This window comes from Vulpes vulpes, chromosome 3 (assembly GCF_048418805.1).
Source record: "Vulpes vulpes isolate BD-2025 chromosome 3, VulVul3, whole genome shotgun sequence".
Taxonomy (NCBI): domain Eukaryota; kingdom Metazoa; phylum Chordata; class Mammalia; order Carnivora; family Canidae; genus Vulpes; species Vulpes vulpes.
In genome coordinates this window covers 112843680-112869002 of record NC_132782.1, presented here as the reverse complement: position 1 = coordinate 112869002, position 25323 = coordinate 112843680, and the positions used below count along the sequence as shown (strand labels likewise).

At 40.3% G+C, this 25323-nt stretch overlaps 1 protein-coding gene and 1 long non-coding RNA gene across 3 annotated transcripts in view; one reads left to right on the top strand and one right to left on the bottom strand.

Annotated features, from left to right (window-relative positions):
* LOC140598097 (uncharacterized) overlaps positions 1-7265 on the bottom strand; it is a 53109-nt gene extending 45844 nt beyond the window's left edge. For both annotated transcript variants that reach the window (XR_012000225.1, XR_012000226.1), the window contains exon 1: positions 7152-7265. This is a non-coding gene — a long non-coding RNA (uncharacterized lncRNA). The remainder of the gene's footprint in view (positions 1-7151) is intronic.
* Positions 7266-23508: 16243 nt separating this feature from the next.
* Positions 23509-24555, top strand: LOC140598093 (olfactory receptor 2C1). The gene has a single exon (XM_072751443.1). It carries the CDS (start codon positions 23617-23619, stop codon positions 24553-24555), a length of 939 nt encoding a protein of 312 aa, XP_072607544.1. The 5' UTR covers positions 23509-23616.
* Positions 24556-25323: the final 768 nt, after the last annotated feature.

Here is a 25323-nt window from a genome sequence, read left to right as displayed (position 1 = left end):
TTAGAAAGCTATCCACTGCGAATGTTCATTCATCCATTCAACATTGGGCAAATATTTAGCGAGCACTTTCTATGTGCCAGACATTGTGTGATGTGCTGGGATTTTACATTCACAAACATTCTGTTTTGTGTTTTGCTTCTAAAGAATGCTGGATTGGGGATAAAGAGGGCATCCTCTAGCCTTCTTTACAGTTTTCAGATAAATAATTTGTATAAATTTATGTCATTTTCCTTTGGTTGGCTGATTGGTTTTTTTTTTAAGATTTTATTTATTTATGAATGAGAAACATACGCACAGAGAGAAAGAGGCAGAGGGAAAAGCAGGATCCACCCAGGGAGCCCAACAAGGGACTAACCAAGGGTCTCCAGGATCACACCCTGGGCTGAAGGCAGCGCTAAACTGCTAGGCCACCGGGGCTGCCCAAGCTGATTGGTTTTCCATGGTCAGGTGTCCGACTCTGCCTGATGTTCAGGTCCAAGTTCAGCTCCTGTTAAAATAGAATAGAGGGACACCTGGGTGGCTCAGGTTGTGATCCCGGGATCCAGGATCGAGTCCTGCATGGGGCTCCCTGGGAAGAGCCTGCTCCGCCCTCTGTCTGTGTCTCTGCCTCTCTCTCTCAGTCTGTGTCTTTCATGACTAAAGAAATAAATCTTAAAAAAAATAGAATAGAAAAACAAACCTCTACTAAAAATATTAATTAAAAAATAGCTGTGATGAGTTGGCCTAGGCATCTACTTTTTGAGAGTAAACATTAACACCTGCATTTGGAGATCATCTTCAATGTATCGATTCATTCAGTCATTCAGTCATTCACCTTAGCTGAACAGACCCACAGAAACATGGCAAATTGATTTTTATGGGCAACTTTATGGTAGATGACATCACATTAAATAAAATTAGCTATTTTTAAAAAGGATTTTATTTAGGGATGCCTGGGTCGGTCAGTGGTTTAGGACTTGCCTTGGCCCAGGGCATGATCCTGGGTTCTTGGGATCGAGACCTGCATCAGGCTCCCTGCATGAAGCCTGCATCTCCCTCTGCCTGTGTCTCTGCCTCTCTCTCTCTCTCTCTCTCTCTCTCTGTGTCTCTCATGAATAAATAAAATATTTTTTAAAAATAAAAAAGATTGTATTTATTTATTCATGAGAGACACAGAGACATAGGCAGAGGGACAAGCAGGCCTCCCACAGGGAGCCCAATGTGGGACTCAATCCCCAGACTGGGATCATGCCCTGAGCCAAAGGCAGATGCTCAACCACTGAGCCACTCAGGTGTCCCAAAATTATTTTAAAATGAATACATTAGTGGCATTCAAATATTCACAATGTTTTGCAACCACCACCTCTATACAGTTCAAAAGCATTTTAATCACCCCCAAAGAAAACCCTACATCCATTAGTTATTCCCCATTCCCTACTCCCCACAATCCTGGCAATCATAAACCCGCTTTTTACACACCTGGGTGGCTCAGCGGTTAAGCGTCTGCCTTCAGCCCAGGGCGTGATCCTGGAGATCCGGGATCGAGTCCCATATCAGGCTCCCTGCATGAAGCCTGCTTCTCCCTCTGCTTCTGCCTGTGTCTCTGCCTCTCTCTCTCTGTGTCCCTCATGAATAAATAAACAAACAAAATCTTAAAAAAAAAAAGAAAGAAAATCAGTTGATCAGGGGTACCTGGGTGACTCAGTCAGTTAAGCATCCAACCATTGACCTCAGCTCAAATCTTGATCTCAGAGTTGTCAGTGCAAGCCCTGCACTGGGCTCCACACTGGGCATGGAGTCTACAAACAAATTTCAGTTAACCATAGATATATGAGTTGATTTCTGGAGTCTCAGTTCTATTCTAAATCTATGCTTATGTCAGTACCACATCATTTTGATTACTGTAGATTTGTTGGGTTTTTTTTTGAAATGGAGAACTTGAATTTTCCAACTTTGTTCTTTTTTTAACATTGTTATGGATAATCAAGATCCCTTGCAATCCCACATGAATTTGAGGACTGGCTTCTCTTTTTCTTGCAAATAGACCATTATTATTTTGATAGGGTTGCACTGAATCTATAGATAGCTTTGGGATATGGCAATATGGCAAATTGCCATATTAACGATGGTAAGTCTTCCAATCCATGAACACAGGGTGCCTTTTGTTTTATTTGTGTTTCCCTTATTTTATCAATGTTTTGTAGTTTTCAGCATAGGAGTCTTTCATCTCTGGCTAAATTTTACTCTTTTGCATATTTTTTGGATGCTATCACAAATGGAATTGTTTTCTTAATTTCCTTCTAATGTTGTTCAGTGCTGGTGTAATACAAACAACTAATTTTTGTATATTGATTTGTATCCAGCATCTCTTCTGAATTCATTTAACTTATAATAGCTTCTATGTAGATTCTTTGGGCTTTTCTGTAGATAAGAGCATATCACCTATGAATAGAGAAAGATTTATTTCTTCCTTTCCAATTTGAATGCCTTTATTATTTATTTTATTTTATTTATTTATTCATGAGAGACACAGAGGGAGAGTCAGAGACAGAAGCAGGCTCCATGCAGGCAGCACGATGAGGGACTCAATCCCAGGACTCCAGGATCACATCCTTAGCTAAAGGCAGATGCTCAGCTGCTGAGCCACCGAGGCATCCCGCTTTTATTCTTTTTATTTTTATTTTTTTTATTTTTTATCCCGCTTTTATTCTTATTCTTGCCTATTTACTTACCATAGAACTGTCTGTAAAATGCTAAGTATTAGCGGTGAAATTAGACATTTTGTTTCTGATTAGGCAGAAAGCTCTTAATCATTTACCATTTAGTATAATGTTGGCTGTGGGGAATTATTATTATTATTATTATTATTATTATTATTAATAAATGCCCTTTATCATGTTGAGGAAGTTCCTTTCTGTTTCTAGTTTGTTGAGTGTCTTTATCATGTAAATGTGTTGGATTTTGTCAAATGGTTTTACTGCATCATTTTTTCCCCTTCACTTTATAATGGTGGTATATTACATTAGTTGGTCTTATGTTGGATCATCCTTGCATTCGTGGGATAAATTCCAATTAGTCATGCTATATAATCTTCTTATATGCCATTGGATTCAGTTTGCGCTCATTTTGTTGAGTATCTTTTGCATCTATATGCATAAGGGATATTTATTGGTATGTAGTTTGATTTTCCTGGGATATCCCTGTCTCCGGCCAATTTATTTTGACAAAGGTACAAAAACAATTTAGTAGATAAAGGACAATCTTTTCAATGGATGATGTAGAAAGGTTGGACATCCATATGAAAAAAAAAAAGAACCTTCATGTAAACGTCACACCTTATGGAAAAATTAACCTTAAATCAGTTACAGTCATACATGTAAAACTTAAAACTCTACAAATTCTAGAACATCATAAGAAATCTTGTGATTTTGGAGTTAAGTAGAGTTGATAGACATCACTTGGAGCACCATCCATAAAAGAAAAAAACAAATACATTGGACTCTTAAAACTTTTTACATTTTGGGGCACTGGGGTGGTTCAGTGGTTGACTGTCTGCCTTTGGCTCAGGTCATGATGATGTCACACTGGGATCGAGTCCTCATCTGGCTCCCCTGGGAGCCTGCTTCTCTTTCTGCCTGTATCTTTGCCTCTTTCTGTGTCTCTCATGAAAATATTAATTTTTTTTTTTACATTTCACATGAAAGGCACTGTTAAAAAAATGAGAAGACTGCCTTGAAAAAGACACTGGTAGTTCCTCAGAAAGTTAAACATCTATATGACCCTACAGTTCCAAAACTAGGTATGTATCCAAAAGAAATGAAAACATGTCCACAAAAACCTGCTCACAAATGTTCATAGCAGCACTATTCACAATAGCCTTAAAGTCCATCAGAAATAAAAGGAATGAAGTACAGATGTATGCCATACATGCGTAAACCATGAAAAACGATGCCAATTGAAAGAAACCAGTCAAAAAAGGGCCACATATTATATGAGTCCCTTTACATGGAATTTCAGAATAAGTAAATCTGTACAGACATAAAGTAGACTGGTTGTTGCCTTGGGTGCAGGTAGGAAGGTTGGGTCAAAATGGCAATAGGTATGAAGTTTCTTTTAGTGATTATAAAAATGTTCTGAAATTGGTTATGAACATGGATTGCACAACTCTATGAATATACCAAAATCTATCAATTGCACACTTTAAATGGGTGAGTTATATGGGATGGTAAGCTGGTACAGCCACTCTGGGAAACAGTGTGGAGGTTCCTCGAGAGGTGAAAAATAGAGCTACCCTATGACCCAGCAATTGCACTGCTTGGCATTTACCCCAAAGATATAGATGTAGTGAAATGCCAGGACACCTGCACCCCAATGTCAGAGCAGCAATGTCCACAACAGCCAAACTTGATGTCTTCTGACAGATGAATGGATAAAGTTATATATATTTACACAAAAGGACTACTACTCAGCCATCAGAAAGGACGAATACTCACCATTTGCTTTGACCTGGTTGGAACTGGAGGGTATTATGCTGAGTGAAATAAGTCAGTCGGAGGACAATCATCATATAGGTTCATTATGTGCAGAATATAATAAATAGTGAAAGGGACTATAATATAAGGGAAAGGAGGTAAACTTGAGCAGGGAAAAATTAGAGAGGGAGAAAAACCATGAGAGACTCTTAACTCTGGGAAACAAAGGGTTACAGAAGGGGAGGAGGGTGATGGGATGGAGTGACTGGGTGACAGGCACTAAGGAGTGCACTTGATGAGAGGAGCACTGGGTGTTATAAGTTTGCAAATTGAATTTAATTTCTTTAAAAAAGGAAGAAAAATTTAAATATAAATAGGCGAGTCATATCATATGTTAATATATCAATAAAATTGTTATAAAGAATAAATAATAAAAAGCTATTGATTAGAGAGAATGTTTGCAAATCACTATTTGACAAAGAACTTGTGCCTAGAATATATGAGTAAGCCTCAAAACTGAAAAGTAAGTAAACAATTCAACTTTATTTTATTTTTTAAAATATTTTATTTACTTAGTCATGAGAGACACAGAGAGAGAGAGGGGCAGAGACGCAGGCAGAGGGACAAGCAGGCTCCAGGCAGGGACCCTGACTTCGGCCTCAATCCCACGTCTCCAGGATCAGGCCCTGGGCTGAAGGTGGCGCTAAACCGCTGAGCCACCCGGGCTGCCCAACAATTCAATTTTAAAGTGGGCAAAAGACATAAACAATAATTTCAACACAGAGATATACAGATGTTGAATTAGCAAATCAAGATGTTCAACATTAGTAGCCATCAGGGAAACGAAATTAAAACTACAATGAGGTATCACTACTTACATCTCAGAATGGCCAAAATGAGAAGTAGTGACAACACCAACTGATAGCAAGAATGTGGAGCAACAAGATCACACACATTGCTGAAGGTCATATAAAGTGATACACTCCAGAAAACAGTTGTGTAGTTTCTTCTAAAACTTCTAAAAAATGCAATTACTATAATAACCAGCAATTGGCACCTGGGTGGTTCAGTGGCTGAGCGTGTGATGGTAGCTCAGGTCATGATCCCGGGATCCTGGCATCAAGTCCCGCATCAGGCTCCCCACAGGAAGCCTGCTTCCCCCTGTGCCTATGTCTCTGCCTCTGTCTCTCTATGTCTCTCACAAATAAATAAACTCTTAAAGAAAAAGAGACCCAGAAATTGTAATCTTGGGCATTTATCCTGGAGAAATAAGAAGTTAGCGGCCTAAGGTGATCTCTGAAAACGGTTCGCTATTCACTTGCCCAGAAAACCCTATAAAATCATGCAAATCAAGAGGTTCAAATCTTCAGATTCACTTGAAGAACACAAGTAAAACTGCCCTGGCCATCAAGGGTATGCATATCTGAAAAACCACCAAGGATCTGAAAGATGTCACTTTGCAGAAGCAGTATGTGCCATTCCCTCGCTACGATGTTGGAGTTGGTAGGTGTATGCCCAGGCCAAACAGTGGGGCTGGACACAGAGCCAGTGGCCTAAGAAGAGTACTAAATTTTTACTGCACATCCTTAAGACGCAGAGAGTAATGCTGAACTTAAGTGTTTAGATGTAGATTTCCTGGCCATTGAGCACATCCAGATGAGCAAAGCCCCCAAGATGTGGCACAGAACTTAGAGGGCTCATGCATGGTTGAATTAACCCATACATGAGCTCTCCCTGGTGCACTGAGATGATTCTTACTGAAAAAGAGCAGATTGTTTCTAAACCAGAAGAGGAGGTTGCTCAGAAGAAAAAGAGATCCCGGAAGAAACTGAAGACACAAAAACTTATGTCCCGGGAAACAAATTCTACATAAAATAAACGCAAGTAAAAGTTAAAAACAAAACAAAACCAAAACACCTCACGCAAATATTCCTAACAGCTATATTCATATAGCCCCAAACTGGGAACAACCCAGATGCTTTCAATGGGTAAATAAGTAACCTGTGGTAAACTATTTAAATTCCATGGAATAATACTCAGCAGTACAAAGGAATGAGCTATCAATACGTGCAAACATGCAACAAGTTGGATGAATCTCCAACGAGTTATGCTGACTAGTGAAAGCCAATCCCCAAAGGCTCCATATTATATGGCTCCATCTATGTGATATTATCTACTATATATTCTATTTTTGAAATGGCTAAATTTTACAAATGGTGGACAAATTGATGGTTACTACGGGTTAAGGTGGGGGCAGGAGGTAGGTGGGTGTGCTTATAAAAAGGCAACCTGAGGAATCCTTATATTGATGAACTGTTCCTTAACTTGGCTGTAGTGGAGGATACACTAACCTACACGTGATAAAACTGTAGAGAACTAAAAAAAAAAAAAAAAAAAAAAAAAAAACTGTAGAGAACTACATACACATGTACACGCATGCATAACACGCACAAATAATTACAAGTAAAATGGGAAAACTCTAAGGCTGGTGGATTGTATCACAATTTATGGCTTCTGAGAATATATAGTTCTGCATACTGTTATGACTGGGGGAATCTAGGTAAAGAATACCTGGGTCTCTCTGTATGATTTCTTATAACTGCAGGTGAATCTACAATTAGGTCACCATAAACTGAATTTAAAAATGGGCAAAACCATGAACAGACACTTCACCAAAAAATATAAGAACAGGTGACTCACCGGTTGAGCGCCACCTTCGGCCCAGGGTGTGACCCCGGGGTCCTGGGATCGAGTCCCACATCGGGCTCCCTGCAGGCAGCCTGCTTCTCCCTCTGCCTGTGTGTCTCCCCCTCCTCTCTGTGTCTCTCATGAATAAATAAAATCTTTAAAAAAAAAGAAAAAATTATAAGAACAGCAAGTAATAAAGAAAGGATTTTTTACATCATTAGCTATTAGAAACACGCAAATTAAAACTAGGATAAGGGGCACCTGGGTGGTCCAGTTGGTTAAACATCTGACTCTTGGTTTCAGCTTAAGTCATGATTTCAGGGTTGTGCTCTCTGGATCATGGGGTGTTCCTTGTAGGGCTCCATGCTCAGCGGGGAGTCTGCTTGAGATTCTCTCTCTCTCCATCTGCCTCTGCCTCCCTCTGCTCATTTGCGCGCGCTCTCATAAATAAATAAATAAATAAATAAATAAATAAATAAATAAATAGAATGAATCTTAAAACTGGGATATCACTACACACCTATTAGAACGGCTAAATAAAATTAAAACACCAAACAGCAGCAAACATGCAGAACAACTGGAAATGTCATACATTGTTGCTAGGAATGCAAAACCATATAAGCATTCTGGATTTGTTTTTTCAGTAGGCTGCACACCCAGCATGGAGACCAACACAGGGCTCAAACCTACTCTCAGATCACCACCTGGGCTGAGATCTGTGGAGGCCGAGAAAATTAAGGCCACTCCACCTCAAGTTTAGCATTAACACAAGTACAGCCATCACAGGCCCCTGTGAATAAGAGCTGAAACTTTACAGGAAAAACGCAGAGCGCCCTTGACAGAGAGTCCCGTATCAGAATGAAAACAGAGCTCAGAACGCTCCTGACGGAGACAGAAAGTCCAGTATTGGAATGAAAACAGATCTTAAGAAACTCCCCCACCCTTTCCCCCATGTCGGAATGAAAAAATTCCTCCACCTCTTCTGAAAATCCCCTAGACCTGCCCATAAAATCCCAGCTGTAACCCACCTCGGGGTCCAAGTCCCTGCTCCGCTGCGTTGGGTATACTTGGACCCAGGCTCCAGCTTGTTAATAAACCCTTGTGTATTTGCATTGGTGGTGGCTCCTTGGTGGTTTCTCAGATTTGCAATCTTGGGCACAACAAGATCAAGAGTCAGATGCTTAACCAACTGAACCATCCAGAACTCCAATACAACCCTCCTGGAACATCACTTGGCAATTTACTTACAGTATGATCCAGAAACCCCACTCCCGTGTATCTGCCCTAGAGGATATAAAGACATGCTCCCACAAAAACCAAAACACAAATATTTATAGAAGCTCCCTTCATAATCACCATAAACTGGAAACAACAACAGATGAATGACAAACTGTGGCACCTTCATATAACAGAGTATTACTCAGGAATAAAAAGGAACGAACTTTTGATACACACAGCAACTTGGATGAATCTCAAAAGCATAATAGTAGTTCAAATGGTTATATACAATATGATTCCACTTACATGGTATTATCAGAAAAACAATTTATATGATATTTTCATCCCTATAGGGATGGAGAGCAGATCAGCAGTGGCCTGGGTTAATGCATTGTTGGGGTGAGTACAAAGGAATAGCAGGAAGTCGATTGGATGGGGGTGATTAAACTATTCTCTGTCCTGAGTATGGCAATTATTACACAAATCTATACATGTGTTAAAATTCTTAAAAGAAAAAAATCACCTTTACTGGAAATACAAATAAATTTATTATTATTCACACACTGTGTAACTGCCTACAGTTATACAGAGAATCCAAGAGAATAAATAAGTTTAGTATCTTGCTGGATAGGAGATCAATGTATAAATCAATTACATTCCTATATACCAACAAAATTAGAACATGTAATTTATAAAGTTACACCCCCGTGGGATCCCTGGGTGGCGCAGCGGTTTGGCGCCTGCCTTTGGCCCAGGGCGCGATCTTGGAGACCCGGGATCGAATCCCACGTCAGGCTCCCGGTGCATGGAGCCTGCTTCTCCCTCTGCCTGTGTCTCTGCCTCTCTCTCTCTCTCTCTGTGACTATCATAAATAAATAAAAATTAAAAAAAAAAAATTTACACCCCCAAAGTAAGTTATTCAATGATTCATCTAACAAAAGATGTGTAAGATCTTTACAGAAAAAAAGATGTCTTAATTAAAAGACATTAAAGAAGACTTAAATAACAGCTTTCGTCGTGGGTAGGATAACTTAAATTCACAGAGACAATTCTTCTCGGTTAATTTACAAATTCAATGCAGTTCTATTCACAATAATAACAAGATTTATTTTGAAATGTGAAAAGGCTGATTTAAAAATTTAAGTGAAAGAGCAAATGGTCAAGAATAGCCAAGACAGTCTTGAAGGACAGCAAATGAGGGAATTGAAAGCCTAGAGTTGTTTTGGGAGGAAATTACCATTTACTCGGTCAACTTCTTCAGTGGTTATCAGTCTATTTTCTGTCATGTCCCGATTTTGATGGTTTATCTTTCTCGAGAAACTTAATAACTTCATCGAGATTTTCATATTTATTGCTCTTGTTGCTTACACTATTTCTACAGTGTCTCTTTCATTTTCCTTCTTGAATTTGTATTTTATATTTTTTGTATTTCACTTTTCATTCTGAGCCATGCCAGGGCTTAGTTTCTGTCTTGTGTCTCTATTTCCAACTGCTTGCAGGAGATACTTAACTGTTTCCTCATAAATTTTAAACTCTGAAATAAAAGAATATACATTAAAAAAGAAAAAAAACCTGAGTATACTAATACAATGAACACCTGTGCAACTACTACCCAATTTAAACACAATCTAACAAGTGCAACTGAAGATCATGGGTGCCATTTCCCATTCTTATTCCTTTCCTTTCTTCTCCAGAGTTAAACACTATCATGGTTTGGTATTCATTATGATTTTTTTGGTAGTTCAGAGCAGGGACTCAGGAATTCGATCACCTGTGTTCATAATCCAGCTCCACTTCTTACTACCTCTGTGGCCTTGAGCAATTTACTTAATGTCTAGATTTCTGTCTTCTGTTTTGTAAAATGGAAGTAAAAGAAAGCCCACCTTGTGAGGTTTTTAAGGAAATTAAATAATTAAAGCATAATATGCCCAGAAATCCTGGTTTTATTGAAGCATTATGTAACTGCATGCAAGTATCAATAAACGATATACAGCATTATTTTGCATATTTAAGTTTTATGTAAATATTGTCCTACCATAGAATTTTTCTTTAATTAGTTTTGTTCATTTCCCAATTGGAAAGGAAGATGCAAACCAATCTCTTATTCACAGATGACATGATCTTATATAGAGAAAATTCTAAAGAATCGCTACAAAGAGGCAACTATTAAAGTTAATAAACAATTCAACAAAGTTGCAGGACGTGGGGACCCCTGGGTGGCTCAGTGGCTGAGCGTCTGCCTTTGGCTCAGGGCGTGATACAAGGGTCCTAGGATCCAGTCCCCCATCAGACTCCCCACAGGGAGCCTGCTACTCCCTCTGCCTATGTCTCTGCCTCTCTCTCTCTGTCTCTCGTGAATAAATAAATAAAATCTTTAAAAAATGTTGCAGGATGTAAGATCAAGGTACAAAATCAGCTGTGTTTCTATATCTTAGCAATGAACAATCTGAAAAGGAAATGAGGAAAACAATTCCATTTATAATATTTCAAAAAGAAAATATTCAGAGAAAAATTTCACCAAGATGATGCAACAGTTATACACTAACAAGGTAAAATATGGCTAAAAGCAGTTAAAGAAGACCAAGATAAACAGAAGGACATCCTACGTTCATGGAACGTAAGACTTAATGTTTTTAAAGTGACCATACTCCCCAAAGCAATTGACAGATTTAACGCAATCCCTGTCAAAATACCAACTGCCTCTTTATAGAAATGGAAAAGTGCATCCTAAAATTAATATGGAATTGCAAAGGACCGTGAGTGGCTGAAACGATCTCAAAAAAGAACACAGTTGGAGGACTCACTACTTTCAGTTTCAAAAATGACTACAAAGGTATACTAACGAAAACATTGTGGTACTGGCACGAAAATAAACATACATGTATCAGTTGAGAGTAAAATGAGAGTCCAGGAATATGCTATACACCTATGGTGAATTGATTTTTGACAACTGTGCCAAGACCATTCAATGGAGAAAGAATAGCACTGTCAACAAATGGTCCTGAGAAAACAGTACGTGGACATGACAGTCAGACTGTGTACTTCACACTATATACAAAAATTAACTCAAACTGAGTAAGAGACCTAAATATAAGAGCTGGCTCTATACAACTCTTAAAATATGAGGGTAAGTCTTCATGACCTTGGATTTGGCAATGGATTCTTAGATATGAAACCAAAACCGAAGGCAGCAAAAGAAAAAAATAAATTGAATTTATCAAAATAAAATCTCTTGCGCTTCAAAGGACACTATTTAAGAAGTGAAATGAAACCCACAAAATGAAAAAAAAAGAAATCCACAAAATGAGAGAAAATTTCGCTGAATCATATGTGTGATAAGGATCTAGTGTCCAAAACATATAAAGAACTCTTACACGCAGGGTTTCAGACTGGATAAAAAAGCAGGACCCATCTATTTGCTGTCTACAAGAGACTCATTTTAGACAGAAGGACACCTACAGCCTGAAAATAAAAGGTTGGAGAACCTTTTACCATTCAAATGGTCCTCAAGAGAAAGCAGGGGTAGCCATCCCTATATCAGATAAACTAAAATTTACCCCAAAGACTGTAGTGAGAGATGAAGAGGGACACTATATCATACTTAAGGATCTATCCAACAAGAGGACTTAACAATCATCAATATATATGCCCCGAATGTGGGAGCTGCCAAATATATCAATCCATTAATAACCAAAGTGAAGAAGTACTTAGATAATAATACACTTATACTTGGTGAATTCAATCTAGCGCTTTCTACACTCCATAGGTCTTCTAAACACAACATCTCCAAAAAAACGAGAGCTTTAAATGATACACTGGACCAGATGGATTTCACAGATATCTACAGATATCTACAGAACTTTACATCCAAACTCAATCAATGTGATTCATCATATCAGCAAGAGAAAAACCAAGAACCATATGATCCACTCATTGGATGCAGAGAAAGCGTTTGACAAAATACAGCATCCATTCCTGATCAAAACTCAGAGTGTAGGGATAGAGGGAACATTCCTCAACATCTTAAAAGCCATCTACAAAAAGCCCACAGCAAATATCATTCTCAATGGGGAAGCACTGGGAGCCTTTCTCCGAAGATCAGGACCAAGACAGGGATGTCCACTCTCACCACTGCTATTCAACATAGTAATGGAAGTCCTAGCCTCAGCAATCAGACAGACAACAAAAAGACATTAAAGGCATTCGAATTGGCAAAGAAGAAGTCAAACTCTCCCTCTTCGCCGATGACATGATACTCTACATAGAAAACCCAAAAGCCTCCACCCCAAGATTGCTAGAGCTCATACAGCAGTTTGGCAGCGTGGCAGGATACAAAATCAATGCCCAGAAGTCAGTGGCATTTCCATACACTAACAATGAGACTGAAGAAAGAGAAATTAAGGAGTCAATCCCATTTACAATTGCACCCAAAAGCATAAGATACCCAGGAATAAACCTAACCAAAGAGGTAAAGGATCTATACCCTAAAAACTATAGAATACTTCTGAAAGAAATTGAGGAAGACACAAAGAGATGGAAAAACATTCCATGCTCATGGATTGGCAGAATTAATATTGTGAAAATGTCAATGTTACCCAGGGCAATTTAAACGTTTAATGCAATCCCTATCAAAATACCATGGATTAGGGATGCCTGGGTGGCGCAGCGGTTTAGCGCCTGCCTTTGGCCCAGGGCGCGACCCGGGATCGAATCCCACATCGGACTCCTGGTGCATGGAGCCTGCTTCTCCCTCTGCCTATGTCTCTGCCTCTCTCTCTCTCTCTCTCTCTCTCTCTCTCTCTCTCTCTCTCTCATCATAAATAAAATATTTTAAAAAGAAGAAAGAAAAAAAAGGAAACATTGGGTTTAAAAAAAAAAACATGGACTTTCTTCAGAGATAGAACAAATTATTTTAAGATTTGTGGAATCAGAAAAGACCCTGAATAGCCAGGGGAATTTTAAAAAAGAAAACCACAGCTGGGGGCATCACAATGCCAGATTTCAGGTTGTACTAAAAAGCTGTGGTCATCAAGACAGTGTGGTACTGGCACAAAATCAGACACATAGATCAATGGAACAGAATAGAGAATCCAGAAGTGGACCCTCAAGTTTATGGTCAACTAATATTCGGTAACAGAGGAAAGACTATCCATTGGAAGAAAGACAGTCTCTTCAATAAATGGTGCTGGGAAAATTGGACATCCACATGCAGAAGAATGAAACTGACCACTCCCTTGCACCATACACAAAGATAAACTCAAAATGGATGAAAGCTCTAAATGTGAGACAAGAGTCCATCAAAATCCTAGAGGAGAACACAGACGACACCCTTTTTGAACTCGGCCACAAGTAACTTCTTGCAAGATACATCCACGAAGGCAAAAGAAACAAAAGCAAAAATGAACTATTGGGACTTCATCAAGATAAGAAGCTTTTGCACAGCAAAGGATACAGTCAACAAAACTAAAGGACAGCCTACAGAATGGGAGAAGATATTTGCAAATGACGTATCAGATAAAGGGCTCATTTCCAAGATCTATAAAGAACTTATTAAACTCAACACCAAAGAAACAAACAATCCAATCATGAAATGGGCAAAAGACATGAACAGAAATCTCACAGAGGAAGACATAGACATGGCCAACACGCACATGAGAAAATGCTCTGCATCACTTGCCATCAGGGAAATACGAATCCAAACCACAATGAGATATCACCTCACACCAGTGAGAATGGGGAAAATTAACAAGGCAGGAAACCACAAATGTTGGAGAGGATGCAGAGAAAAGGGAACCCTCTTACACTGTTGGTGGGAATGTGAAATGGTGCAGCCACTCTGGAAAACTGTGTGGAGGTTCCTCAAAATGTTAAAAACAGATCTGCCCAGCAATTGCACTGTTGGGGATTTACCCCAAATATACAGATGCAATGAAACGCCGGGACACCTGCACCCCGATGTTTCTAGCAGCAATGTCCACAATAGCCAAACTGTGGAAGGAGCCTCAGTGTCCATCAAAAGATGAATGGATAAAGAAGATGTGGTTTATGTATACGATGGAATATTACTCAGCCATTAGAAACGACAAATACCTGCCATTTGCTTCAACGTGGATGGAACTGGAGGGTATTATGCTGAGTGAAATAAGTCAATCAGAGAAGGACAAACATTATATGGTCTCATTCATTTGGGGAATATAAATAATAGTGAAAGGGAATAGAGGGGAAGGGAGAAGAAATGGGTAGGAAATATCAGAAAGGGAGACGGAACATAACACAAAGACTCCTACCTCTGGGAAACGAACTAGGGGTGGTGGAGGGGGAGGAGGGCGGGGGGTGGGGGTGAATGGGTGACGGGCAATGAGGAGGGCACTTGACGGGATGAGCATTGGGTGTTATTCTGTATGTTGGCAAATTGAACACCAATAAAAAATAAATTATTTAAAAAAAAGAACTCTTACAACTCAACCACAAAAACACCATCCACTTTAAAAATAGACAAAGGACTTGAGTAGACATTTCTCCAAAGAAGATACATGTATGGTCAATAAGAACATGAACTGATGCCTTCATATCATTAGACATGGTTGAAATGAAAATCAAAACCACAATGAAATACCGCACCTCACCCACTATATTTGCTATGTTTTTTAAGGGAAAATAACAAGTATTGGCCAAATATGGAGAAACTGGAATCCTGACGCATTTCTGGTTGGACTCTAAAAAGGTACAACCTCTATGGAAATTACCACAAGAGCCAATTATTCTACCCCTGTTATACCTAAAGGAATTAGAAACATGTTTCCAAACGAAAACTCATACATGAATGTTCGTAACAGCACTATTTATTTTTTTAAAGATTTATTTATTTATTCAGAGAGAGAGAGAGAGGCAGAAACACAGGCAGAGGGAGAAGCAGGTTCCATGCAGGAAGCCTGATGTGGGTCTCCAGGATCACACCCCAGGCTGCAGGCAGCGCTAAACCGCTGCGCCACCAGGGCTGCCCATAACAGCACTATTTATAATAGCTAAAAGGTATATCCCACCCAAGTGTTCAGCAATTGATGAATGGATAAACAAGATGCAGTATATTTATACATTGGAATATTATTAATCCATAAAAAGGAATTTAGTACTGATACATACAACATGGATGAACGTTATGCTGAATCAAAGAAGCCAGACTCAAAAGGACATATAGTATATGATTCCTTATATATAAAATATCTGTAATAGGAGATAGAAATTCCACATAGAAAGGAGATAAGTGAATGGAAGAGGATGGGGACGAAGGTAGAATGGGGAATAACTACTTTTGGGATACTCTTTTGGGATGATGAAAATATTCTGAAACTAGACAGAGGCAATGATTGTAAACCTGTGAATATAATAAAAGTCACTGGATTTAACCCTTAAGATGATTAAACTTGTGAATCTTACCTCAGTAAAAACTTGAAAGACACTCAAAGTCCTTTTTATTTGGATATTTTTAATTGTAAAGGAATTCATTCTTGTTGTATTTATCCAAGCAATAGAGAAAGCCATTTGAGAGCAAGTTAGTAATCTTTTTGTGGCAGGGACTACCACTCGACTACTTAATATCCACTCCCCATTTTTTAGTATTACAAAACTTACATTGTTGAGACTGCCTAATGTAGTATGATGTGATGGTAATGTGACGTTTGTTTCCAGATAAAGACTACATTTCCCAGCCTCCTGTGCAATTAGATGTTCTTATATCTAAATCCTCATCAATAAAATGTAAGGGAAGCTATTTGATAGAACTTCTAGGACAGCTTCCCAAAAGAAGCAAAAAAAAAAAAAAAAAAAAAAAAAAAAAGCAGCAGCAAAAACATCTTCCACCTTCCTTGTAGCAGTGTGGAAAAGATGACTGGAGCACCTGCCACCATCTTAGACTATAGATGGCCTGGAGGAGAGAAGTCACTGATGAGGATGGTGGAGTGGGAAGGTAGAAGGAACTGGAGTTGGTGATTGTTGACCTGATACCACACTAGATCCTGATTGTCTATCTCTGAATTTGTTTTGTGTGAAGGAAATTAACCTCCTTTTAAAAAATGCAATAATTTAGATTACTACCTCATACCACATATAATGATGAAATCCCAAAGAATTAAAAACTTAAATGTGAAAGATAAAGCTATCTGAAGAGAATAAAAGAGGATGTTTGTAATATTAGAGTTTGGAAGAATTTTTAAAAGCATAAATCGACCTTAAGGCAGAAAATGTATTAATTGGATTATATCAGAATTAAGGATTTTTGTTCAAAGGAAGTCAGCATAGATTACAGGGAAAATATTATAATGTCTAAAATATTATAATGTCTAGTTTATCTAGAATAGACTAAGAACTACTGCAAATAAACCAACATGCAGAAAAACTAAAAGCAGGCAGAGGATATGAAAATACAACTTACAGAATAAGAATTTTAAAAAGCCAATATATCTGTGAAAATGTTTAACCTCACTAGTAACCACAAAAATGCAGACCACACTGAGATACCATTTTATACCCATCAGATTGGCATACGTTAAAAGATGTGATTATACTAGGTGTGGGCTAGGACGAGGGGAAATCAGAAACCTTCATTTCTAGCTGTTGGGAGTTGTAAATTGCATCAACCCATTGGCAGAATCAGAGAGTGCTCATATGTATATCCCATTTGCCCAGAAATCTCCAGCTAGAACACATCTACATTCATACATACATACATATCTGTGATAGACACTAATGCAGTCCATAAGGGGAAATGTTACACGAATGATCATTGCCGCATTGTCTGTGGTAGTGGGAAACTAAGACAGGCTATATATTCATCCCTATGAATGAAAAAACATGATAGATGTGTATTCAGTATGAAAATACTAAAGCAAAAAAAAAAAAAAGAAAATACTAAAGCAAGTGGGTACATAGCAACATGGTTGTATCTTTTTCTTTTAAGATTTTATTTACTTATTCATGAGAGACTCAGAGAGAGAGGAAGAGACATAGGCAGAGGGAGAACCAGGCTCCCTATCCTTCTAAACATCAACGAGGGACGCCTGGGTGGGCTCCGTAGTTGAGCATCTGCCTTTGGCTCACGGTGTGATCCCAGAGTCCCTAGATGGAGTCTCACGTTGGATTCCCTTCAAGAAGCCTGCTTCTCCCTCTGTGTCTCTGCCTCTCTCTGTGTCTCTCCAGAATAAATACATAAAATCTAAAAATATACATACATAATAAAAAGTACAACATAAATGAAACACCTGAAAAAAGAGAGGTTAAAACGTAAATATAATGAAGTCTACAGCAAATACCATGGATGTCAATTTAAAACATTTACCTGTATAAGATACATGATGTTTTACAAGGGTACAATTAGACCCACTCACTTAAACATGTCAACCACAGGAGACACACTAGGTGTCTATGGGTGTGGAGCAGAATGAGAGGGGGGATGGGGAATAAACTGGAAAAGTAAATAAAATAAGATTCAATTAAATCAAAACGAGAAATATTACAGAGTCCAAAGACAGCTTGGGTAGTGTTCCACAGACGTGCCATCATTTACTGAATTCCCCATTTGTGTTCATTGAGAGTCTTTGATTTTTCTACCATATCCTAGCTCTTTGCCTTGGACGAGTTATGTAATGACTCCGAGCCTTAGTTTCATGTACAGCAGGAATAATACCTACCTGATGAGGTCATCGTGATGTTTGTAAACTGCTGGGCACAGCGTCCGGCACAAGCCAGCAAGGAGAGCTAATGACTATGAGACATATACAGAGACAGACCTACAGGGAGGGGAGCCCCAGTCAACAGGGCCCATGCCGATATTGCTTCTGGTCGGACCCCACCACCACCTGGCACACGATGTCCCCTCAGTAACAAGTCCTTTGAATGACAAGGTTTGTAACTCAGCAGTTTTTTTTTGGGGGGGGGGGTAATTTATCTCCATAACATATAATTGCCTGATGACATTGCCAGTCGCCTTTTATGTAGTTATTTGTAGCATTTGTAAGTGATTGCTCTTCACACAGCATGGTGTCAGTGTCTAAGGCTCACGCATTCCTGGTTTATGTTACAGCCAGAGTTAGTGGGAATTCCTTCTCCTCCTTCCCTCCCGCAAAACTCTCAAGGATGACATCTCCCAGATGATGAGTCAAAAATATTCACTGCTTCTGCACAGGGTGGCTGATTTATGCCCAGTGAGGAAACAAACACTGGGCTGACTGCTGTTTAACACTAAGCATGTCATATAACCACTTCATGCTCAATTTACCCAACTACATAGTGAGGATAAGACCACTGCTCCAACTGCCATAGAAAGCGTTTTAAAGATTTTCTTTTTAAGCAATCTCTACACCCAAAGTGGGACTCTTGAACGCACAACCCTGAGATCAGGAGTCCTATGCTCCAACTGAGCCAGCCGGGTGCCCCAGAAAGCATTTAAGAATTGAGTTAGATCATACGAATGTACCTTGAGCAGGATAAAAATATGTATCACTGGTAATTAGTTAAGGAATGTGGTTATTCTTACTACTATTCAATTAGTAGTGTGTCTTTGGGGCGGGACTGAGGTGAAAGATGGAGTGGGTTCTTCGGGGACAGCCTTTTCCCCATGTGGTGGCCACACAAATGCTTTGTGCCAATTATCTATGGGGAACCAGTGTGACCCCTTGGGCTCTGTAGAATGAGCCAGAGCCAGTCGGGCTTCCAGGAGGCAGATCCAGTGCTCCTCAGATGGCCAGCGCCAGCCCCAGAGATAAAAGCCTGTGCTCCCAACTAGTGGGTTGAGGAGACACTGCACAGTTCAGTCTCCTCACTAATTCCTCTCTCTCTCCTTCGTGGTCCACCAGGGATGGTGTGATGGATTCAGCAGCTTCCTGAAGCCAAAGGTATATTTCCCTGAACAATCTGAACACTTTCATTAATAGAGACTTGAGGTATATGAGAGGCAAAGGGGGAACAAACATGGGGAAAGGAGAGAGAAAAGAGAGTGTGAAATGTATGGCTTTTTAGAGGTGATTTTGCAATCTTCCCGCAGAAGGGTTGGAGGTGACATGGCCTTAGAGCCCCAAGCCCATCTGTGACCTTCTCCATCAGCTGTGAGAAGAGACAGGAAGCAAATCTATTTGAACCATGAAGAGAAATTGTAAAGCTACAAATGACGGACTCTTTAACAAAGTCATTTGTGTGATGATCCAGGAGAGGAGCTGGGAAGGTCTTAGTCTGATGAGAATAGAGAAACAAAATTCTTTAGCATGCACTCCAGTCCTAGGAACAGTGTCCTCAACAGAAGGAGGTCTGGGAAGACTTGGGTATAGCCCTCAGGCACACAAATTTCTAGGCACACCTTCCTCTCAGTTACCCGGGTTTTATCGTGCTGAAATCTCAAAATGTGCAGTCATAATTTCTCTTGCTTTTAACTTAAACCCATTTTGCTTTTCACAAATAAAGAGAGCACCTGCTGTGCATGGACACATCTTTAAAATGCCCTCAGTAGTCAGGCTCCCAGCATGGAGCCTGCTTCTCCTTCTGCCTGTGTCTCTGCCTCTCTCTCTCTCTCTCTCTCTGTATGTGTGTCTATCATAAATAAATAAATAAATAAATAAATAAATAAATAAATAAATAAATAAATATATATTAAAAAAAAAATAAAATCCCCTCAGGATTGTGAAGACCTTAACTGGAAGAGAAGAGAAAACAAAACCACGCCTGCTTTAATCACTTGTTAAAAGAAGGAATGTATGGCCATTCTCCATGGGAACTATTTCATCCTGCTCCCTCCTCTGTAAAAATCAGCACATGCTCCATGTCTCTTAAGCCATCAGGAAAATGAGGTAAGACTTTCCACTAGGAAACTGCCTGGGCACTGCATGGCAGAGAGCGGCCCTCCTGGCCCTCATGTCAAACACTCTGCTTTCCCTTGGTGACACCCATGGCAAACTGCTGTCAGCTTGCAGAGAGATGTAGCCTGGAGAGCTACTCCTGGAATACCATGCTACCCAGCCATTTCCATTCTGAGTTTGTGGTGTTCAGTTTGTATACCTATGTGATATGCCACCATACATTTAGCCCTTGATGAGATCCTATGCTCATTACAACTGCTGCCACTTGAGCCACACTCAGGTCCATGCAGCCAGGATTTTTGTTCTAATAGTAGCATCAGAAACAAATTTTAAGGGAGTGTGATTGTCTTCCCTGACTTTAACTTCAAAAGTTAAAGTCCCCTCCAGACAGCATTTATTCCCTTAATTTCTCTTTATAAGTTTATCTTAAATGTTTTAAAAAGATTTTATTTATTTATGAAACACAGAGAGAGAGGCAGAGACACAGGCAGAGGGAGAAGCAGACTCTGTACAAGGAGCCCGATGTAGGATTCAATCCTGGAATCACCTCCTGAGCCAATGCCAAACGCTCAAATGCTGAGCCACCCAGGCGTTTCTTAAATTTAAGTATTTTTTTCTTAACTGTGATGCCTCTTTGGTGTAACTATTTCCGAAACTTTAGTTTGAACTATGTTACCGTTTGGTTTACTGGTCCTATTTTACCTCTTTTAAGATTAAAACTCGTTTATCTCTAAATCTCGAATTCTGAGCTTTGGGGATAAAATTCCTGTTCACCTGATCAAATACCTTACACTTTCCGACTGGAGAGATTTTGTCCGTATTTCACCTCAGACTCTTTCATCTACACAGTTTGTGTTGTGGTTCTCGTCTGCCATACTGCCTCAATCTTACTCTCCACCGAAAACCCCATTTCCCATTCTGACCATGAGCTCAAGAAAGATTAACTTGGAACTTCCGTGCAGAGTCCGGCACAAACTGAGCTCTCTAGTATATCACTGCCAACCATCTCCCAGATAAATGAAATATTTAAAACATATCTCAAAACTTCTCTACCAGGATTGGGAATTTAGAATTGGGCTTGTTTCCTTGCTTTTGATGATTCCCTTCCCCTTTAATTTCCTCAGGCTATTATTAAAGCAAAGCTTGGATGCTGAGAACTGGGAGCTCAGGGGCAATTTTGATGATAGGAGGCAGCCCAGCCCAAGTCCAGCTGTGACACCTAATCCACGAGTAGTCAGTTCACAGTTGCGAAATTGAGAGGAGAAGCAGGCAGAAAACTGGGTGAAGGTGGACAATTACAATATTCGGGATTCTTATTGGGACACAAGTCGTGGCTGCTTTTCTCAATATCCTGAACATTCAAACCAAATTCACAGCCAGGCCAAGATGGAAACCATCTACCCATCATCATATGAGCCATTCCCGAAACTCATTCTGTAACCAAACAGCCCCTACCTCGGCATGCCCCTGGAAAAATTGCCCCATAAGTGGCGTGCCCTTTGCATTCCATATTCTCTCTAGGTTCCTCTTAAAATGCAAGTAGTGCTGCATCAATTTAACATTCCCAAATTATGGGAGAAGTAAGAACCAAGGGAAGAGACCCTTTGAGGGAGGAAAACACCCTGAAGAGCAGCTGAGTTGCTGAATATAACCCTGAGGCTACAGTCCTGCTGCCTTGGGGAGTTTGTCAAGCTCAGGCCAAGAATCTGGCTGTTCTGGCATTTCCTTCTGAACCGTCTGGTGACCAAAGTTGATAGCTTCCCACTCTGGGTACCGCTTTTCCTTTTCTGTTTTGGTTGGTTTGTTCCTGGGTAAAACCCATTCCATATGCATAGAGCACCGTCTGAAAGACATTCTGGCATCCCTAACCTGCCACAAAGCATCAAGAACCCAATTACCAGACAGTTAATGGAAGAATATGGGTGGTGTGATCCTGGACTCCCAGGATCAAGTCCCACATCAGGCTCCCTCCATGGAGCCTGCTTCTCTCTCTGCCTATGTCTCTGACTTCTCTGTGTCTCTCATGAATAAATAAAACAAACAAAAAAAAGGAGGGTGATGGGCAGTGTCTGCCTGTTTCTTCCTCCTACATGGATACAAGAGGAAAAACACTTCTACTACTGGAGGTATGAGATGGATTTCAGAAAAACCTTCTGAACTGAAATGGTCTCACTATCAGATGGTAGCTCAGTTCCTCAGCTCCATTAAGTTTTAAATGAAAAGGATAAAGCTAATTCCACTTGAGGTATAAGGTAGAGGTTGAAGGAAGGTTGAAACATCCTGTGAAATCCTTATCATCCCTGACCTGGATTGATAGAAGGATGCTATTGGCCCTAATCAACAAGATCTAATATTTGTGAGATGTTAGAATTACTCTACAGTTTATACTGGGGATGGTGGTCGTATAACTCAAAGCATCAAGGATCCCTCTGAAATCATCCAGTCTTTTACTAATAATCGGTACCCATTAAGCATTTTAACCCCCTTTGGATAACTGCTATTTATTTCTTTAGCCTGTTCCAACTAAACTTAATAGGTTTATGTGAAGTTTTATTTATCCTTATTTTACCTCGTCTTATTTTTTTTTACCTCGTCTTAACTTACATGTTTGTATCTTCTGTAGTTGATAAGTATATATTCTCCTTTCACTTTTTGCCATAATTTAATTGACTCATCATATTCTTCCATAATTCCATCTTTGTAGGTCACTAGTTTTCACCTGGGAGGGGAGGGATTTGGCAGAGATGGGGAAATGTTTATCAGAAACTTCTGGAGAGCTTTTCCAAATATAGTGGGTCTACTTCCACCCATGAACATATCAAAACTTTGGCTTGGTAAATGTGTACTTTAAGACTTTCTACATGTAATTCCAATGGTCAACTCCCTCTACCCTGTCGTAACCACTTTGCTGAACTGAAGATCCCTAATCCTTTTGTTCTTCATAAGGCACTTCTTTCATTGCAGCAACAGTTCACAGTTCACACTGGAAGGGGTCAAGTTTCTTTTTTTTTTTTTTTAAAGATTTTTTTTAAAATTTATTCATGAGAGAGAGAGAGAGAGAGAGAGAGAGAGGCAGAGACACAGGCAAGGGGAGAAGCAGGCTCCAAGCACCGGGAGCCCGACGTGGGACTCGATCCCGGGTCTCCAGGATCGCGCCCTGGGCCAAAGACAGGCGCCAAACCGCTGCGCCACCCAGGGATCCCCAGGGGTCAAGTTTCCACTCATGTGAGACAGTGGTCGGGGATTGCAGTCAATATTTGTAGTCACAAACATTAAATTGGTACCTAAATATGATGCCCAGAAAACTATCAGACCCTCTCTGATGCAGAGCAGCCTTATCTAATACCTTCTTCTTACTTGCTTTTTCTCAGCGGTTTTCCCTGGACAGATTCTTCAAGTGAAAGAGCACAGTCAGAATGCCAGAGGCCAACGACAGCTTCCTGGAGGGCTTCATTCTGATGGGTATATCTGACCATCCCCAGCTGGAGATAATCTTTTTCATGGTCATTCTCTTCTCTTACTTACTGACTCTGCTTGGGAACGCAACCATTATCCTGCTTTCCTGGCTGGATGCCCGGCTCCATACTCCCATGTACTTCTTCCTCAGCAACCTCTCCACCCTGGACCTTGCTTTTACTACTAGCTCAGTCCCCCAAATGCTGATCAACTTATGGGGACCAGATAAGACCATAAGCTATGGTGGCTGTGTGACCCAGCTCTATGTTTTCCTCTGGCTAGGGGCCACTGAGTGTATCCTGCTTGTGGTGATGGCGTTTGACCGCTATGTGGCAGTTTGCCGGCCCCTGCACTACACCACCATCATGAACCCTCGGCTCTGCTGGCTGCTGGCTGCCATTGCATGGCTGGGTGGCTTGAGCAACTCTGTGATCCAGTCAACGTTCACTCTGCAGCTCCCCTTATGTGGGCACCGGAGGGTGGACAACTTCCTGTGTGAGGTACCTGCCATGATCAAACTGGCCTGTGGAGACACGAGTCTCAATGAGGTTGTGCTCAATGGTGTCTGCACCTTCTTCACTGCTGTCCCACTAAGTGTCATCCTGATCTCCTACTGCTACATAGCTCAGGCAGTGCTGAAGATCCACTCAGTCGAAGGACAGAGAAAGGCCTTTAATACGTGCCTCTCACATCTGGTGGTGGTGTTGCTCTTCTATGGCTCAGCTATCTATGGGTATCTCCTTCCAGCTAAGACCAGCAACCAGGACCAGGGAAAATTCATTTCCCTCTTCTACTCTGTGGTCACACCAACGGTGAACCCTCTCATCTACACTCTGAGAAATAGGGAGGTAAAGGGAGCACTAAGGAGGCTGCTGGGAAAGGGAAGATCACTTGGCTGAGAGAAGGGAAACTCCATCATCACTTATATTCTCATCTACTTTTACTCATTCTCACTCTGGCCAAATGAACATGAGGAGTACCAACCCTCATAAACCCAAGACATGTTCCCAACAACCCTAACTTTTAAGACATGGCTAGTGTTATTTCTTTCTTTCTTTTTTTTTTTTTTTAATTCATTCAGAGAGAGCGAGAGAGAGGCAGAGACACAGGCAGAGGGAGAAGCAGGCTCCATGCAGGACGCCCGATGTGGGTCTTGATCCTGGGACTCCCGGATCACAACCCGGGCTGCAGACGGTGCTAAACCGCTGCACCACCAGGGCTACCCGTTATTTCTAATATCCTATGCTATTTACAAAAAATCCCGTGGGCTACAGATAAGAGTGTATCTGATCAACGGTCAGAGGCTGTTGACTTAGTACAAACCTAATTCAACGCACCGTTTGTCGTCCACGTTATTTATTTAGTGTAATAAGTATTACATGTCTTCGTATTTCTAGAGAATTCTGTACTTTAAAAAGCAGTTCTTGTGGATCCCTGCGTGGCGCAGCGGTTTGGCGCCTGCCTTTGGCCCAGGGTGTGATCCTGAAGACCCAGGATCGAATCCTGCGTTGGGCTCCCTGTGCGGACCCTGCTTCTCCCTCTGCCTGTGTCTCTGCCTCTCTCTCTCTATCGTGATTAAATAGATAAAATATTTAAAAAATAATTACAAAAAAGATAAAATAAAAAGCAGTTCCGTGTGCAATAACTTTATATAGTGATGCTATTAT